At 40.4% G+C, this 16,478-nt stretch overlaps 2 protein-coding genes across 4 annotated transcripts in view; one reads left to right on the forward strand and one right to left on the reverse strand.

The window, feature by feature from the left end:
* rras2 (RAS related 2) overlaps positions 1 to 16,478 on the forward strand; it is a 316,645-nt gene that overhangs the window by 246,742 nt on the left and 53,425 nt on the right. The window lies entirely within an intron of this gene.
* Positions 71 to 16,478, reverse strand: part of dennd2b (DENN domain containing 2B) — a 33,541-nt gene continuing 17,133 nt past the window's right edge. For all 3 annotated transcript variants that reach the window (XM_072464463.1, XM_072464462.1, XM_072464464.1), the window contains 16 exons: positions 14,538 to 14,659; positions 13,848 to 14,048; positions 13,301 to 13,397; positions 13,172 to 13,216; positions 12,833 to 13,017; positions 11,843 to 11,952; positions 11,648 to 11,717; positions 10,579 to 10,656; positions 10,170 to 10,310; positions 9,942 to 10,090; positions 4,329 to 4,506; positions 3,673 to 3,714; positions 3,415 to 3,526; positions 1,633 to 1,872; positions 1,201 to 1,287; positions 71 to 475 (listed from right to left, as the gene is read on the reverse strand). In XM_072464463.1, the coding sequence (XP_072320564.1) occupies positions 441 to 475; positions 1,201 to 1,287; positions 1,633 to 1,872; positions 3,415 to 3,526; positions 3,673 to 3,714; positions 4,329 to 4,506; positions 9,942 to 10,090; positions 10,170 to 10,310; positions 10,579 to 10,656; positions 11,648 to 11,717; positions 11,843 to 11,952; positions 12,833 to 13,017; positions 13,172 to 13,216; positions 13,301 to 13,397; positions 13,848 to 14,048; positions 14,538 to 14,659 (1,892 nt within the window). In that variant the 3' untranslated portion in view covers positions 71 to 440. The remainder of the gene's footprint in view (positions 476 to 1,200; positions 1,288 to 1,632; positions 1,873 to 3,414; positions 3,527 to 3,672; positions 3,715 to 4,328; positions 4,507 to 9,941; positions 10,091 to 10,169; positions 10,311 to 10,578; positions 10,657 to 11,647; positions 11,718 to 11,842; positions 11,953 to 12,832; positions 13,018 to 13,171; positions 13,217 to 13,300; positions 13,398 to 13,847; positions 14,049 to 14,537; positions 14,660 to 16,478) is intronic.

Consider the following 16,478-nt stretch of genomic DNA (forward strand, 5'->3'; position numbering starts at 1 on the left):
ATGAAATGAATGATGAAATGTGACCTTCATATGACATACACTCACCAACCTCATTAATTGTCAGGCACAAGACATTTCAATGATGTTTTATTAAAAGATTGCAAAAGGATTTCTCAATAGTTACAATCATATTCTTCATTGTCTCGATGCATGTACAGTTTCCAATAAGTTTACAGAGGACCGCCATGTTGTGAAAAAATGCAAAATAACATATCAAGTGTCAGACGATTCACTCATCCTAATACTCACAGGCACACAAGACATCAGTGGTTAATTTACTTATTCTTGGCTCGCTGTGTACCATCTTGCTAGAGCTATTTTATTAAGTACAATAAAAGGAGTAGTATCACAGCCAACATACTGGTAAATATGTACATGTTTACAATATATAAAACATTATAAGGCATCGTTGTGGGATTTTGGTGAATGTAGGGTTCCTCTCAGTTCTTTTTGTGGAGAAACTTCATTTTATTTCCTGTGAAAGACAAAAGGTTGTGAGATGTGTTACAATAGCCAGAAGCGATACTACAGAAACAACAGAAAACTCGAAACAGGTTCTTACTTACATACCGGTAGTTTCTGACAACATTTGTGTATTTAACATATGGACATTTGTTTAGTAAGAATAATAAGCCCTTTAGATGTCTTGTTTTTGAAGGGGTCCTTGAGATTAGTTGCATATTTTGAGTAGAGATGTGTCAACTTTTCCAGTTCAGATACTGATTGTGATACTTGGGCTCGGAGTAGCAGCCAATATCAGCCGAAACGACTTCAACAGGTTGTCCAAACGTACAACGAGTAAAATAAACTCAGTAGCTGAATTCTGTGGCTTCTGAGCTTTAAAATTAGGTTTCAAACGTCAATATTAGTGCTTTCAAAATCGCTTATTGGAGTATCGGATCAATATTGGAGGATTGAGAAGCGATACCCAATACATTAATTTTACCAGTAGAGGAACCGATATTGACTCTTATATCGGTGTATCATTAATTTTGAGCTTTGTTGATAAGACAGTGGTCAAATTAGTAATAACAGCTGATTTAAGAATGGTACATGGAGGATTTGAATCTGTGGTTGTCGCAATATTTATTACAGATATTGCTTCTACTCGAGTAATAATTAAAGGTTCTCCACAAATAAGTACTTCTTCTACTTGTACATGTTTGTGATAGTATACAAGGTTGCAACAATAAAACTCACCAAGGCCTTTTAGAAACTTGTTGACTCCACTTTGCTCACTGTCTGGGAGCTCTTCCAAATACTGATCCACCCTTTGCTCAAACAACCCTAAAACCAGAACAATGTACACAATTAAATTAAATTACATGTTTTTGTACTTTGTGGACTTAACATTTAGCCAGTCACGTGGGCAGGGCAGTAGAAAGAAGTGTGTAAATGCAGTGAAAATGTTAAGGTCATGTTTCACCACCAGGGGGTAGCATACGTACACTGTTAAAAGTGCAGGGGTCCCGGGAGAAACTTCCAGAGGGACCCAATAGTTTTGTACAATTCATACAATCATAGAATCATGGATGTAAGTAGCTCAATAAATTATATTTTTTAATTTAATTGTAATTTGGAAATATTTAGACCTTGGTTTTGGATATTATATTGACTGTATCTTTTCTTCACCTTTAGCTCTCGTCTTCCTCAGCTCCCTATCTTGGATGAAACCCGCAAACATCTGGGACTCCATGAAGACGCCCAGGAATCGTCGGATACTTTTGGATGCCACCGATTTCCTGAAAGGCTCCCTCTGGAGAGCCCGCTCTCCGTGCTCGTTCTGAGTGATGAACAGGGAGTAGTGTCCGATGGTCTCCAGGAAGAACCGGATAAAAGCCTCCGACACCAGGTTGGTCAGGGAGTTGTATTCTGTAGACACAAAGCAAACAACCTCCAATGATGATAATATAAGACACTATATACACAAATATTTGACAGGGAACAATTAACATCAGATTATATTCTGTAGAAAGAAAATTATAAGGAATCCTTCTTAAAAAGTGATGATGTATAATCTGATATACTGAATGGAAGTATGACAAAATAAACCTGTATGAATAATTTAACTTCATATCTCAAAAACAAATTAACCATAGTGAACTTTGCCACTTTTGATATGGCCGAAATCCTCCACATTGTTTTTCAACTTTAATGAGCTTCACGTGTGTTTCCTCATTATTAGTTCACTCAAAGTTGTAGTTTGATTGATTCACGCATGTTTGAGTTCATCCAGATTGTTCTGCAAGGCTCTAGTGATCAGAAAATTCAACACTAAGTACCTGCCTCCTTTAAGAGTATAAAATGTATTACCGGTATTCATCCTTTTTACTTTTGTTACCCCATGCAGTTGTCTCCTGCAGGACTGACTTCATGAACCGGTTTGAGCCATGACAGTTTGACACCTTTGTAAATAAACATCAGATGCCAACAGTTACTACACGTTGTGCAAGTGTTTTGGTTTGGTTTAAAGATAAGTTCGAACAAGTCAGAAATGGCAGGAACTGATTTAAAACAACCACCAACATTTTTATCCACTGCATGAAGGAATTTGGGAAAGAATGCAGACAGCGGGGACACAGAAAACCACTCATATATTTCTTGACATGCAGCAATACAGCAGTGAAACTAGACACTAAGAATGTATTTAATGTCTCAAAATCATTTACGTATGGTCCAGTTTTTGCAATATGTTAGAATAACTACTCTGGAGGTTGAGTGGAAAATCACAAGTTTTTCTGAGTCTTCATGAAACAATAGATGTAGATGTTTCACAGCACAGAGTAAAGTACGTATTAATTTAAAAGTGCACTGTATAACTCAATACACGTGTTATTTGCTTTGTCTGGAATTCCTGTATTAAGAGAGAGAGCGAGAGAGAGAGAGAGAGAGAGAGGGAGGGAGAGAAGAGAGAGAGAGAAAAAGAGAGGGGGAGAAGAGAGAAGAGAGAGAGGGAGAGAAAGAAAGGGAGGGAGAGAAAAGAGAGACAGAAGAGGGAGAAAAGAGAGGGGAGAAGAGAGAAAGAGAGAGAGAAAGAGAGGGGGGAGGAGAAAGAGGGAGAGAGAGAGAGAGACATTACTTTTATCACTAATACACCTACTACACCTAGCAATATGTGCAGGAGGAATAGCATGTCTTACTTCAAAATCTAATTTCTCAAATATACTCAAGTAAAATTTAAATATCTGTAGGACTACTACTGTTGCTTCTATGTATTATCAGTATATCTAGTGATACTACTATTACTGCTTTTACTAAACCTACATTTCCTATCACGTTTGTCACATGGCCCAATAAGAGGTTGTTACACTTGTAAAATAAACGTTGGTGATTCATTCTTATCCGCTCTTCATGACGTCATGTCCCAGACTGTCTCGCACATCTGTCCACACACATGACCTGTCCCGTATTCACCTTCATCTGATTCGCTGTCTGAGTCCTGACTGATGAGGTCATTCCTCTGCTCCAGTGCCTGCTCCAGAGCCGACTGGAGTTTCCGTGGCAACAGGGAGGCTTCGTCGTCCATCTGTAAACAAGCGCAAACACAAAGTCAGGATTTCATAAACAGACGTGGTTTGGTCTTGGTTTTAAAGCTTGGAACATGGAGCCAACATGGTACAATGATAACAACGGGCTTCTTTCTTGTTGTTGTTGAATTAAAGATGAACTAACCTGTCGGATGAAGCGGTCGGTCCCCAAGTCAACCATTAAAGCCTTAAAAACACAAGAAGAGAAATGCTTAAGAGAAGCTTTAGTGGTAAAACATTATGGTTGAAGTACAATTCAAACCTTCCTAATTGCAATACGATTTGTATAGAAGACCACTTTGCTCTGATAAACTAGTTTTGTAAATAGGGAATAAATGTCAATGCAAATGTAGAGAAACATTATACATCTGCAAAATTATACAGATGTAAAGCTGAACTCGGGAGATAAGAAAGATAAATGGAGAAAATATTTTTACCTTTATTTAACGAGGAAAGTCCCTCTGAGATGTTGCATCTCTTTTTCAGGGGCATCCTGGACCTCCTGAGGGGAGGAGCCTATCTTAAATGTTTTAAGTGGTCGGGGAAACCAGAGTACACGGAGGAAACCTCTGCAGACACGGGGAGAACATGCAAGCCCCTTTAAATGTATTTGCACAACAGCAGAAAGGAGTGATGAGTGAGTTAGCAGGAGTTTTGGGAGTTACTGGACACTTCCTTTTCACTGCTTTTTCATGCACAAGAAGTCATGTCTTAAGCCGACAAGGAATTTCTTTGGTCGGCTACATCCTTACATACAAGACATTCAGTGACAAATGTCCAGCGCTCCCGTGTCTCTCTCACCTCTTCTACAGGTAACTCTTTGAGCTTGGGCACTGAGCTGGAAAGCAGCCCCACGAGGAACGGTGTGGGGCAGCAGACGATGTCCAGCATGGACCCGGGCAGCACTGGGATGAAGGTGTGCTGCCAGGAGAAGGGGTAGAGCAGAGCCACCACCGCGTGCATGCAGCTGGACAACGTACTGCAGAGAGACAACAGATCCTTATTTTCACAGATGAGTTTCCATAACACTGACGATACAGTGGAAAAAGGCACTGCACAGTCAAAACAGTGCAAGTTGACCCACCAGATAATCGAGACGAAACACATTGCAGGATATATAACACGGCAACCTTTTTGGAGAATTGTGTGCTTAATCATGCTGAGTAAGTATTCAAATGGCCTATGAAAAGTAGTGAGTCTGAAGAGACACAAAACGAATGTAAACGCAGAGACGTCAGTTGATCATTAAGACCTATTAGTTACTTATTCAGCATTTTAAATTCACAAGTTTGTCCTGTTTATTGCCATATACAGACCACAAGACCTGCAGTTCTGAGGGTGTTCCAGCTCATTCACCCACCGACTTACATTCTAGGACTGCAGTGGTTCTTGGCATGAAGCTGCAATGATAAGACCAATTATTTGACCCAAACCATACTCACACACTCCAAAACACTACATCAAAAAACTAGGTATTAACATTAACAATACCAATAAACTCAAACAGACAGGGACAAATTAACTCACAATTTACCCCAGATTTCTAATAATCCCAGAAAAGAAATCCGTCGACTAATACAAATTTTGGTCAACTACTAAGACACCATCGACCGATTAATCGAGTACATGACTAAAGATCTACAGACCTACCACTCTGCCATTTTATCCCTTATTCCACTCACAAACAGGTGCCATGATGAAGACTTATGGTCAGTGGTTAAAGTAATCATAAGGATTTATTGTGACAGTTCATTAAGAGCAGACTGTTTAACAACAGCAGCTTGCAGATGAAGCGCTCCCTCCCACTCACTGTTCAACGTCACAGAAGAGCACAAACCACTTGAAAAGCCGTTTATTGTGGCATTACTCAGTTATTTGGACAAGGGCTGGTGTGATGCAGCGTTTGAGTCGATGTCTTGTTGACGCGACGCTGACAAGGGCCGATACAGTTTGACTTTGACAGCTGTGGTGTAACACGGAGATCACAAATAGCTGCCCGCCTTTCTCACGATCCAAGGCTTGTTGACAGAGGCCGCCCCTCTTCCCCTCTGTCCTCCATACAGTCCAATCCATGTACACAAAGGGAGGGAAAATAAACTATGGCTTTTGATCTGACTATGTCCCGATAAGAGGTATGCACATCACATAGGGCTGTGCAATTAATCTCATTTTAATTCGACTTTGGAAGAACTTTGACTAACTTTATTATCAGAGGGCAATAATTAAAAGTTTATTGAACGTAGTTTATATTCAAGGCATTTTAATTGACAGCCTTTTGTATATGCTTTTAATAAGACAAAATTAAAATCTAATCGGGAACCCTAACATCCCATTAAAGACACAATACCAATGCATTTAAATGGATGTACAATTAAAGTGTCTAGGGCTGTTGGCCTTTGGTGGTTCAGGTAATTAATTGGTCTAAGTATTTGACTGGCTCTATAAGCATTTGGGGGTGAATTGGGAGTGTCTCTGTGGGTCCTTCGCCGTGTGTTTTGACATGTAAACGCCTACCAGTTTACCACTACATTTCTGTTTAATATACTTTTTACAAGAGTGCGGTTTAGGTCTGATCGTAGAGATACTAGATTTAAGAGCTTTGCCAGTGCCACGCCTCGCCACTTTTAGTCGACTAACTGATGCACAAGGCTTGTCTTTAGTGGAGCAGGAGTTTCTTTAGTCAACTGCAGCCCTAAAACTGTCAGTGTGCATTTAGTGTCAGTCCCAAGCCTGAATTAAGCTATGTCAGTGTACAGCATCCTTGGCCAAATTGCTATACGAAATAACTACGGAGCAAATATTTTATGGAAGCAAGCAATAAGAATAAACAATACAAACAAGTTAAACCTTACACCACAATGTCTTTACTTCTCAAAATGTTCAGGATTTACATTTCTAGGGTTCAAAAAGAGACTATTCCGCTCAATTCCCGGCCTTGTTTGCTCACAACATGAAGTACATGCGCTTCTACCTTTCGCCTGAATGATTTCCATTTGCCTGAGGAGGACTTATAATTCCTAACAGATCTCGTCTCCTGGGTTTTTGACAAGTTCCAACTGGGAGCGAAGGGGCACTGCTCTCAGAACCCTTCGCCACAGGCTACACACGGCCCAACACAGCGCTGATACCAGAAGGATCCATTACACTCAGTCCCAGCGCACACACTCGGGGGAAAGGATGAACTTGCTATGAAAACACGCAGCACCGCCAGACGTTGCCACTCAAGCCGCTTTGGAAAATGAGAGTGACTTTGCTGTTCGTTCATAATAATCCAAAAAAGCTTCAGGATGTCAGATCAAACACTTGTTGGGGACATGAAATGAAACAAGTAGAGCTGGAAACAACTTGGCATTGGGGCATTTGATTTCTTGCTTCCTGTTGGCTGTCAAAGAATGTGCATCTCACCGGTAATCACGTTTTATGGATCAACACGATGTCCTCATTATCAAATCACGAATGGTTGAATGTGTATTTGTTTACAATAACTGTTTGTTAACTAAAGGACGTGCAGAATATGCTCAACCTTTCCACAACAACCAGTAATAACATCCCTTTAGTGAGTAAGCAAGCGACTTAATGAGTAACAAAACATGCTTTCCATCAAATGCTTTTGTCAACAATCTCTTTTATTGGTAGTTAAATGCCTTTCCACATTATACTGCACATGGAAACACAAATTACTGAACAGAAACACAAAAGAATAGATCAACAAATGCACATGCCGGTACACATTCAACTCTAAGGAAAACCAACCCTCACAACTCTGATTTAATTAATCATTTAGCGGCAGTCTGGTTGGATTTTCTAGCTAAAGGGCCATAAAACTGCAGCTGTGTGACAAAACAGGTCTTAAAAAATGATCTGAAAATAACTCTTTTTCTAAAACTTGAGACAGTATGTAGTGACAGTAGTGGGATTTATTTGGTATATTTATACACATTTTAGACTTTTTTGCCCCGTTATTCCCCAAATAGTTTTTCCTGACTTCCTGTCTAGAAGAATCTTTAGCCCCTGGATTTCATTCTGAGCTCTTTGGCTTCACACAGGGCCTAGCAGAAGCAATTATTATTCAAGTGAAAAATGACTTCCCAACAGAAATCTCGACGCATGTTTCACTAATAGCGGTTGGATCCCAAACTACAAATGAGCGCAGGTGTTTGTGTATGAGACTGTCTCCGTGTGTAAAAATCTGCTCAGGGAGGTAAATATTCATGACAGCTTGAGACAAATTTAAAACTCAGCTGCTAAAATATTGGACCCAATTTGGAAAACAAAAACATTTCTCGTGTTTACATTGCAGATCTTGTCCCAACTCTGAATTAAATACCACATGGAGAACGGGTTGTTAAAAGTGGTTTGGCCCAGAGCCAGCAGCGCATGGCATGTTACAGAAACGTTTGAGCTGAACAGAGGTCTGAATGAAATTAGCATGTTCCCATACGCCTTGATTAGAAAAACAGCAGCAGCTGAAGCAATAATTCATCTGTGTCTGAGACTTACAGCACCGTGCAGCTGCAAAACCTGTTACAAACGTTCAGTCTCACTGCAAAACTGCCAAAAGACAAACACTCACAAGATGCACTATTGGGTCTGTTGTTAATCTTAAGCAAAGTAAAAACAGACAATGTCTCAATAGCTTGCGACCAACAGAGGGAAATGTTCTCATACAGGTGTTTGCATCTTTACGTTACACATCACAAAAGAATGTCTATAAAACACTCTTGAGCATGTGCCACCCACCCTTAGGCCTGTCACCATAGTCATTCAAAACATGATGGATGGAACTATATTTTTGGGGCTCATTGTTTATCGTTTGTACCTTTTCTTTGCCCTAGTTGGGAAATGTTTGTTATTTTTGTGGTGGAAAGATAAGATTTGAGCTATAGAAGGTTGAATAAGTAACTAATATCATGCTTTTTAAATGGTTTTACAGGTTGCTTTATGTTACTGAGTCGGTAGTAGCAGTAGTAGTAGTTTACATATAGTATTTGTTTTGTGACAATATATCACACTGCAAAACAAACAATACAAGCAGAAATATACATAAGCTAAAGATAATATGAAAACGTTTTATTTTATTAATATTCACAAGCTTCCAAAATGACCCTTGTTTTTTGCATTATGAAGTTTGAATATTTATATCAACAACCCAGCCATAGAGCGTTAATATTGCAATGCAGCTGCCAAATCTCTGTCATAAACACATCATGCAGCAACCGTCCTCGATCAAACAGACCTGTTCACATAACAGCACTGGCCAAGCTCAGTCAGCTCAATGAGGTTTATCTGTCATGAGGTGACATGGAGGATAACAGATGTCACCAGGCATTTCACCTCACAACGAATACAGTAGTTTGTGGTTGGTTACAAAAGACAAAAATATCACTTGCATTTTAATATTTGGACTTATGGTTCTCAAAAAGGAAGACATCACCTGGATCAACATCATGGTATTTCCTGTCGCTGCTTTTGTTGGATAAAAATTTCAAGAGAAAAATGCATACATCATGTTCTGCTGGAGGTATTTTGGGAGAGATTATGTACCAAAGCTCCAGAGGGAGTAGCCCTTTTATCATAGAAGTCATTAGTGATGCAGTGGGGCCCTGTCAGTGCTTCCCAGAGAACCCAAACACAGCAGCTCAGCATGTCTGCACACATCCACATTACAATCTACACACAAGCCTCCAGCCTTTGGGTTTAAACTCAGGGCAGCAGACGCAAAAAATTACTTTATCTTTAAGTGAGATTAGACTGTACACTTAAAAATTGTCTTCTTCCTTTTTGTAGCTATTTTTGATGTGTTATTTGTAGTTAAACCCTTCTCTCTCTGTGTGTGTTTTCTTTTTTTTTCAGTTAAATAACGACTTGGTTGGCAGACTAAACTATTACCTTTGCCAATGCCATGACACCAGTCTTTCATAATAGTGGGATCGTAACACTAATATAATGAATTGCTTCCACTGAATGATTCTTCGATGTTATCACATTATAATGACTTTTAACCGTTCATCTCAAGAGACACGGAGTGCTGTCAATCAAACTTAGGGAGTGAACGCAGAAGTCAAACGGTGACAGTGCAGCCACATCTCACCGAGTGCAGAGTCACACACAGGAAGTGCATTCTTTCCCCTCAGTCACTGCCCCCCGCTGCTGTTTGTTTAAACTGGGCCTGATACATGCACAGATTACATGTCCACCAGTGTCTCCTCCCTGTCCACTCGCACCAATGCTGTTGTTACCAGAAGCTTAGACTGGGACATTTGATCTCAAGGGACATCTTATCAGCTCCATCCTTTCTCCTCCAGCAACCACTCTCACCAATGTGACCCATTTATTTTGCTTTTGTTTTTGTTTTGCACCTCACTCTTGAAAAACTCATGAGAAGGGGTCATACGTAGAAGACGCGGCACCCACCTGAGTTTATCCGCCACAAAGATGACTCTTCGTTCCAGCAGCAGCGATGCAAAAACCCGTATCACCTGCCGTACACTCAGACATTTGAACAGACTCTCAAAGTCCACATGCTCCAATCTGGAATCAGTGGGTCGTCTCAACTCAATGACCTACATAAAAATCAAATAGTAAAACTTTCCTCTGCTTCAAAGAGCAATATGAAAATGTAGTGCTATCAACAGGTCTAACCTCATTTCCTGCTCCAGGCAGAAAGGTCTTCACTTTGATGAGCTTCCCCGGTGCAGGGAAGGGCGACTCCATCAAACTCCTCATAAACGGATAGACGAGGGCAGCGGAGATACCCCTCCGCCTCTCAACCTCATCCAGGATCTGGAGAAAACATGCCAGAAGTCTACTTTAGAACCATCTATAATCTGTCTACAACCCTGACAGGCAAAGCTTTTATGTGTTTGATGTGCTATTTGCACCAGAAATGTTTTTATTTATTTCAAACATTGATAAAGGAAAAGCTGCAATGTTGTAGAGCAGAATCAAGATTTTTCTGTTAATGTTGGCCCCAAACAAATCTCTCAGTAAAGTAAGCCTAACTACGAGTTGAGAATGATTTACAGCTAAGCCCATCGGTGTGTATACTCACCGTGGAGAACAAGTCAAAACAGCCCAGTCTGCTTATCACACAGTAAACCTCTGGAAGTCGAGGTCCTTTACCACTTGGCTGGAGACAAAAGGACACAAATAGAAATAATTAGCACTTAGTTTAATTCTTGGTGAAAACAACATAACTTGTTGAAAGATAAGTAGTTTATTTAGAGTATGTATTTCGGTTGTAATCTAAGGTGAAAGTCTTTGATGTGGGCACCTCGTTCCCAAACAGATGTAGTTTATCTGCCTCTGCTGATCATATCACCTCCTTCAGTTCACTCTCTGAGACCATTAAGTGTACCAAACACATAGGGGTCCGCAGACAAGAGACACTCGAACCCACACAGTGAACACAAGCACTCAAGAACAGCCAATTCGCTTGTCCATATTAGGAATACAATTTTCTCCCCTGCTTTTCCAAATGGATGATTAAATCAACTATGTGCTGCTTGATTCAAGTCCTCAGGAATGCCTCGCTGCTGCCAACGGCCGGACAGACAACAACAGGGAGGAAACAGTTATTGGAGCAGAGCTACGGCGATGAGCTATGATTAAAACCTGTTCCTATCAAACATATTAACAGCGGCAATCAAAAAGGTGATGGGAAAGTGGGCATTTTAAACCAGATTTCAGGGCGTGTACTCCCCCTTATGAGAAAATAAAGTGTAGGACGGGAACAGTTAAGTAAAGTCACCACATTTCACAAGATCCCACATGGTCAGGGTTGGTAGCCACAAGAAAATTGTAAAGCCAGACTTCAAAGCAGCTCATAAAAAGACAAGCAGCTGACCAAAAGTTTGAATGCTTCTTTGTGAAAATGTGTAAGATGATGTGTATTTTAGAGGGTGAAGTCCAAATATGTTTCAAAGATAGGGCCATTATTACAAACTGCAGCCACACACAAAAAACAGCACTAACAAAAGGACAATTTATGGTGGATTCGTTACATTCTGAGAAGAATAAGACATTTTAAGTTAATTTAACAGAACTTAGGTTGGCCTTCTATTGTGGTTATTGTGAACCTTTGTGAAATCACCCAAAATTAAAGTAAAAAAGTGCATTACCAACAGCCGTCTGCAGTAGCCAAACCTCCTGCTGCCATCTTCCCCAGTTAACATAAACGAGAAGGTCTCACTATAGATAGGGCATATTAAAACTGCATTTAAACTAATGATATATCACAATAAAATAAAGTTATACAATGATGATGATGCTGATACACTAAATGCATGGTAGATAGAAACAACTTGAGTTACTACCTTGTGTATTCAGACACAGGACTCCAGTCTTTTGCGTCAGGAAAACAAAACTGAGGAATCGCTTTCAGTCTCTGCTCGGCTTCCCTCATCTGCTTGGTGGGCCTCTCGAGCTGCGAGGGGGAACAAGCAAAATCTCAGTTGGCTCATTCAAGTGTCTCGTTTCTATGATCCCTATGGACCCCAGTGAGACAAAGAAACTACTAATATTATCCCCATACAAGGTTATAAACATACAGCTCTAGAATTTTTTTAAGAGCCAAACACGGTTAATCTTGTACAAAAAATGATAAGAAGGGAGTTGATTCAGCTGCGATTTAATCATGTCCCATGTTATAATGTCAGTGGGTGTCCAAAATCCCCCAAATTCAACTAAAACAGTCAGTCTAAGTGATGGCTACAGCATTATACTTTGTGGAAGCGTCTGACCTCAAACGCCACCACTTGCAGTAATCGCCCAAACACACAAACACTACAGCAAAAACCTCTCTGAGAAACATTTAACATAATTATATATTGTAGGTTTGACCCTCCAAATTACTAAATGTGAGCTGTAATTCAAAAAATATCTTAGGGACGCCTGTGTGAGACTGAGTTTAGTGTATCCAAGCGTAAACAGGACAAACTATATAGCAACAGGTCTTTAAAGGAGAGCTCTTATGCTAAACCAACTTTTAATTACGTTATATGGTTTGCCCTCATCATTAACTTACTGAAAGTGGAATTTTGTGTGAGTTATGCATGTTTTAGATTTATTTTCTCCTGCATCCAAGGCACCTTTACTCTGAAAATTCCCATTATATACTTTATATCCACATGTTTCCCCTCCTTTGGGTTTAGTCTTATTATAGACCTGGTTCACCCTTGGTTCAGACCTGTTAGAGATCATGATGGTTTAGACAAATATTTACTTTTTTAATATATATTTACTGCCAGAAAAAGCACAATATGACTTCTTTAAGTGAAATGATTCAACCTTCGAACAGCTTATACCTTTGGAAATTGATAGGTGACTTCTGGAGAGTATGAGTTCTTGGTAGGCTTCTTCTTTAGCGAAATTACCACAAAATACTCAAACAGCTCCCTCTCCTGCCACTCGATGAGCTGCAGCTCCAGCGTTCGGTAGCTCGGGGCCCGCCGGAGGATTGACTGGAGCTTGAGAAGTCTCTGTGTGTGAGCTGAGGACAGAGGGCATGTTACAGACAAAAGCATAGCATGGAGTAGTCTATCCCAATGCCAAGACCCCAAAGAACAAAGAGGGTCTGGTATAAAACTCAAAATATCAAATCCAACTCACATATAAACAAACGAAAAATAAAACACGTCTCTCACCTTTGAACCTGTCATCCGAGTCACTCTCACTTTCACTGTTGTCATCTGCAGACAGACAAGGTCATTTTCACAAGTCAGAGAGGAATTTCACCATGTCAAAAAGAAACGTTTATATGTCTCTGGCCTCACCTCGTAAAGATGCTGTCTCAACGTTGGACATGGACAACTTTTTGAGCCTCTTCTTCCCACGTTTAGTGCAGTAAATGGAGTTTATTCTTTGGACCAGCTTGAGACAACAGAGGATTTGTTAGTGGTAGACAGAAATTGTGTAACCAAAAGTGTATAATTTACTTCTGCAGGGATGTACAACAAACAACTACATGAATCGTAATTACAGTTTTCATGAAAATGTACCGGGAATAGGCAAAGAAAAAAAGAAGAACAGGTTTAGAGAATTGTAAAAGTAAGTGTTTTCCAGAGCTTAACGTAATTTGTATCTGATGTTTTCAATAATGAGCTTAGATTTATTTATAGTAACATTAGCAAGTCTCAGAGCTAGGAAGGAAGGGAGGGTTTTTACCGCAGCACAAAAAGAAATGCATAGACTTCAAACATACAATAGACCTGGAGGCTGCGTTATGGTGAATTTGGGTGGGTCTCTCCATTGAATATTTATAACAGTTTTGCTAGTTGTGTGCCCTTTGTTAAACCCAGCAGAGGTGTGCATTCAATTCACCTTTGGGATCCTCCAATGCCTGTGCGACCCCAGAGAGTCGCTGGTCCCACAGAAGTTGTTGTCCAGCAGCCCACAGGGAGACTGGGGCAGCAGCAGCATGTCGTTGTGACTGTGCCGTTTGCTCAGCTGGGACGTCCGATGGTTCTTTCTGTCGCTGCCAGTAGTTGAACGCAGAGACTGGCTACTGGGCTTGGATGGTAACTAACAACACAGGACACAGAAATGTAGTTTGGTTAATGTCCAGGTGCATTAAGGTGGCAGTTAATATGTCAGAGGCTATTCTTGTTATTAATAACGGAAAATAAAATCCTGTTTCTCCGAGAGAGAGAGATCTTTGTGCCGGTGTGCACGAGCCAACAATGCACTCTGGCCTTTCTGCGGATTCTCAGAAGGTATAAACATATCTGATTTTCCGCTGATGCAACAAAGGAACGTCAAGTACAGAAACAGTATGAAGGATGATAAACATTAAAGGTGCAGAATGTAACTTTTCTGGTGGAAGAGCTGCCACTTGCATAATAGTAATAATCAAATAAAAGGTGCAAGTACAGAAACACTTCATTATGGCAGAGTTCACACGATTGTTATCTCAACTGCGACATATCATACATTTTTGTTGGGTTCAGAGATACATTTTCTTTCATATGTCAGAGCTATAAACGTCGCTGACAGAAGAGGCAGATGCATCACCTGAGGAGGAGAGTTGAGTTTCCGCTCCACAGCGCTCCACGACCGGCTGCTCTCTGTGAAACATGACTTTCGACCCAGACTCCTGCGCTTCAGGTCAACGTCCTCATATGGATTCTCCTTTTCTGTAAAGAGTAGGCCACATTCAGTGAGGCTCAGACAGACAACTTATTATTCAGAATCAATCCACAGGGAAAGGTTGTTTTTGTAAAGAACCCAATGACGTCTGGGGTCAAAGGGGTCAGCGTGGAGGCAGTAGAGTGTTGAGGAATTAGGGGCAATATCCCTGAAAGACTTTGAGTCATGAAAGGTTTAAGTAGAACAAGTGCTGAACCTTTTTCAGAATAATTACTGCTTGCACTGGGCCCCACAGGTCTCAGCTGAAACTGCTGGACACTACGCTGAGTCATTGTCCAAGCATGTGACAGTCTGCAGCTCAAGTATGTCAAATACAGGCTCATCTTTTAGAACTTTAGGGAGTAATTTAAACCAAGTAAACAAGAAAAGAGGCTGTGCAGTATTCACTACAGTTCATACTGTTTTACTTTACCTACAATAAAACGGAAAAACATTAAACTAAGTTTGAACAGTGAAAAGAGGTGTCTCTAGAACAGACACGGTGCTACTGTGTTTCCTTAACACATCCATCTCCGTGTGATGTGATAGCAGAATGGGAAGAATAGGGACAACAGTACACGGCTCTCGCTGATGTCACCTGGCACAGGGCCAACTCAAATAAGAGAAAACGCTGTTGCCCGTGTCTATTCAGACTTATGCTCTGAAAATAGCTTTTTGGCAGGGTCTGAGGAAGGTTGTGAGAAAGTGAAACAACCACAATGAAGAACAAAAACAGAGCCAGATGGTGTTGAAATGCACAAGGGAAAGAGAAGCTCTCTGGCTACAAGGACAAGAGGCCAAAATTAGTTATGCTAAAAGTTAAATATCTAACCTACAAATATGTCTTGCATGCCATTGCTGTTAATTATTAAAAAACACAAATTAAATTTTCCCACAAACCCTAAATCTGAACCGATGCCAAGTGCAAACAGCTCAGCAAAGCTCCTAAAAGCACACTAACGTCACTCAGTTGAGTTCATGATACACAGTGTGGAGGCGAATAAGAGGGCTTAGTCAGACTCCATGTTGCACTACTACTCCATTAAAGCGCAGCACTTGAGTAATGAGGGCCCGCTGGGAAAATTATATGTCTGTGTATGGCTGCTGATGCACTGGAGGGTACTAATCTGCACTTTTGATTACAAGTATGTCATTAACACACTCACAAACACAGACAGTGCATTACGTTGGGAGGGACACACCTCGAGTGCAAGCAGGGATTGTAAGTTTCTGTTGACATAATGGAATCCCTGGGAACAGAACAAGCTACAGGAGAAACTACAGTACAACAATAAATATATCGGTTTACCCTTTGAGGTAGCGGCCAAGTTTAGAAGGAAAGAGGAACCTAGTTTTAGTCCTCTTCAAACTACTACCAAGTGCCACTCTTGGAGATAATCTGTTTTGTGACAAATTTGGAATGCAGGACTAATTTTGTCCAATAATGCTGTATTGTTTCTTTTCCGTGTCCCGGTAGTGTACTTAACCTCACTGACCTCCAGTGCCAGCAAGCTTGTATGTTTAAGAGCCCGAGATTACTGCCTTCTTTATCTTAGGTAAGTGACTAATGGCAAAGTGCTTTTAAAGTTTCCAAATGACCTTTTTGGGAAACGTGACTAAAAGCAGTTGTCGTCATTTAAATGTGTCAATGTCACGATGCCGCTGTATCATTATTTCATTCTATTTCATAGCTATTAGACCTTTTATTGGCAGTGGGTATAAACAGGCTCCAAACCCGTCTATTTCAAGACTATTTCAACAAGCTACGCATTACATTGTACATAAATGCTACAGTGTCATTTTAGTAGCCTAGAATTACACATACAA

This window comes from Eucyclogobius newberryi, unplaced genomic scaffold, assembly GCF_026437365.1.
Source record: "Eucyclogobius newberryi isolate DKJ021-1_F unplaced genomic scaffold, fEucNew1.0.hap1 SCAF_5, whole genome shotgun sequence".
NCBI lineage: Eukaryota > Metazoa > Chordata > Actinopteri > Gobiiformes > Gobiidae > Eucyclogobius > Eucyclogobius newberryi.